Genomic DNA, 2,496 nt, shown 5'->3' on the forward strand with positions numbered 1-2,496 from the left:
AGGCAGACCCTTAACCATCTAAGCCACCCAGGCGCCCTACATTTACACTGTTGTGCAACCATCACCATCATCCATCTCCAGAACGTTGTCATCCTGCAAAACTGAAACTCTGTCCCCATTGAACAATGATTCCCCATCTCCTCCCTCTCCCCAGCCCCTGACATCCACCACTCTGCTCTCTGTCTCTGTGAATTTAACTCCTTCAGGGACCTGGTACAAAAGGATCAGACAGTATTTGTCCTTTTGTGTCTGGCTTATTTCACTTAGCATGATGTTTTCAAGGTCTATGCCTGCTGCCACATATGCAAGAATTTCAATTCTTTTTATGGCTGAATAATATCCCATTGTATGGATATACCATTTTTGTTTATCCATTCATTAGCAGATGGACATCTGGGTTGCTCCCACCTTTTGGCTCTCGTGAGTATTGTGGCAATTCACACTGACATGCTAGGATCTGTTCAAGTTCCTGTTTTCAGCTCTTTTGGAATGCCACATAAGAGTGGAACTGCTGGAACATTTGTTAATTCTTTGCTTAACTTTTTGGGGAACCACCAAACTGTTTTCCACAGCAGCTGCATCATTTTACACTCTCACCAGCAATGTATTTTTATATCCTTACCAACAATCATTTGCTATTTTTTTTCTTGGTATATCCATGCTAAAGGTATAAAATGGTATCTCATTGTGGTTTTGGTTTACATTTCCCTAATGACTGATGATATGGAGGATCTTCCCATGTGTTTATTGGCCATTGATATATCTTAGTTGGAGAAATATCTATTCAAGTCTTTTGTGTATTTTCAATTTGGGTTGTTAGTCTTTTTGTTGTTGTGTGGTAAGTGTTCATATACTCTGGATATATATGATTTGCAAATATTTTCTCCCATTCCACCCATGGGTTGTCCTTTCAACTTTCTTTCTTTTTTTTTCTTTAAGGAAATATATATGTATCCCTACAGCAGAAATGGGGAAATTATAAGTTTGTGCAAAGCATACTTTCCTGAAATGGATCCCCATTCCATATTCTTTTAAATACTGGCTAACTGCTGCCACATTATTCCTGCATTTTCAAAATCCAGCCAAAATGGATACCTCTGCTACTCTTTTGGCCTTCATAGCTGCTTCCTCTCTTAGGCGAGCTTTCTTATCCAAGTTCAGGCTTGTTAAAGACTCGTTTCTTTCTTTTTTTTTTTTTTTAAGATTTTGTTTATTTATTTGACAGAGAGAGACACAGAGAGAGAGGGAACAGAAGCAGGGGAAGTGGGAGAGGGAGAAGCAGGCTTCCCGCTGAGCAGGGAGCCCGATGTGGGGCTCGATCCCAGGACCCTGGGATCATGACCTGAGCCGAAGGCAGACACTTAATGACTGAGCCACCCAGGCACCCCAAGACTCGTTTCTTTTGACAGCCTTCTTGCCCTCAATAACCATCGACATGCATCCTGCCACTGTCAGGGCCGTCATTACATAGCTGATCTTCCCCCAGATCTTGTTGTTGGCAGCATCAAGCATCTCGAGCAAGAGAGTCTCTGGGATCTCATCTTCCTTTTTGAAGCGACCTGACCATATCAGGATCTTCCTCTCCCAATGTGTAGGTTTGTGTAATGGCACTCTGCGGCTGTAAGTGTAGGGTGGAGCTTTTAGACTTTCTTGTGGTTTGGTGCAAAATCCATTTATTGTCTTCAAATCAAGATTTCTGGTAAGTCTTAGAGATGAGCAAACATCTCTTTCATATAACCTAAAATAACTTCCCACCGGCCTGTGGAGGCCGTACAGACTCCCCATGGCCGCCTACTCTGCCGACCTGCCAGCGCCTCGTGGGTGGTGACAGCGCGGGCATGTTCAATGTCACCAAACGCCACCTGTCTTTTCATTTTCTTATTTTTAGATGCACAAAAGTTTAATTTTGATGCAGTCCAATTTATCTATTTTTTCTTTTGTTGCTTGTGCTTTTTTTTTGTATCTAAGAAACCATTGCCAAATCCAAGGTCACAAAGATCTGCCTTTATGTTTTCTAAGAGTTGTATAGTTTTAGCTCTTACATTGAGGATTTCAATGCATTTTGTGATAATTTTTGCAAATGGTGTAAGGTAAGAGTCCAATTTCATTTTTTTACATGTAGCTATCTAACTGTCCAAGCGCTGTTTGTTGAAGAGAGATTTTTTTCCTACTACATGATCTTGGCATTCATGTCCAAAGTCACTTGACAAAGATGTATGGGTTTATTTTTGGATGCTCAGTTCTATTCCATTGATCTATATGTTTATCCTTACACCAATACCACACTGTTTCAGTCACTGTGGCTTTGCATTAAGTTTTGAAGTAGGAAAATCTGAGTCAACTTTGATCTTATTTTTTATGATTGTTTAGGTTATGTAGCGTCCCTTGAAATTTCCTAAAGATTTTAGGATCAACTTGTCTGTTTCTGGAAAAAAAAAGGCAGTTGGAATTTTGATAAGGATTATACTGCATTTGTAGATCCCTTTGGGAATTATT

At 40.3% G+C, this 2,496-nt stretch overlaps 1 protein-coding gene across 1 annotated transcript; it reads right to left on the reverse strand.

The window, feature by feature from the left end:
• Positions 1 to 1,071: 1,071 nt before the first annotated feature.
• LOC116631256 (protein FAM162A-like) lies at positions 1,072 to 1,785 on the reverse strand. The gene is made up of 2 exons (XM_032402447.1): positions 1,394 to 1,785; positions 1,072 to 1,180 (listed from the first exon to the last, which is right to left on the reverse strand). Exons 1-2 carry the CDS (start codon positions 1,783 to 1,785, stop codon positions 1,072 to 1,074), a joined length of 501 nt encoding a protein of 166 aa, XP_032258338.1.
• Positions 1,786 to 2,496: the final 711 nt, after the last annotated feature.

The sequence above is a fragment of the Phoca vitulina genome, unplaced genomic scaffold, assembly GCF_004348235.1.
Source record: "Phoca vitulina isolate PV1807 unplaced genomic scaffold, GSC_HSeal_1.0 scaffold5, whole genome shotgun sequence".
In the NCBI taxonomy this organism is placed as follows: Eukaryota; Metazoa; Chordata; class Mammalia; order Carnivora; family Phocidae; genus Phoca; species Phoca vitulina.

Coding starts and splice junctions, on each gene's coding strand:
- LOC116631256 (XM_032402447.1), bottom strand. CDS start 1,785: ATGGGGAGTCTGTACGGCCTCCACAGGCCGGTGGGAAGTTATTTTAGG. Junction 1,181..1,393: donor AAGGCTGTCAAAAGAAACGA/GTCTTGGGGTGC, acceptor AAAAAAAGAAAG/AAACGAGTCTTTAACAAGCC.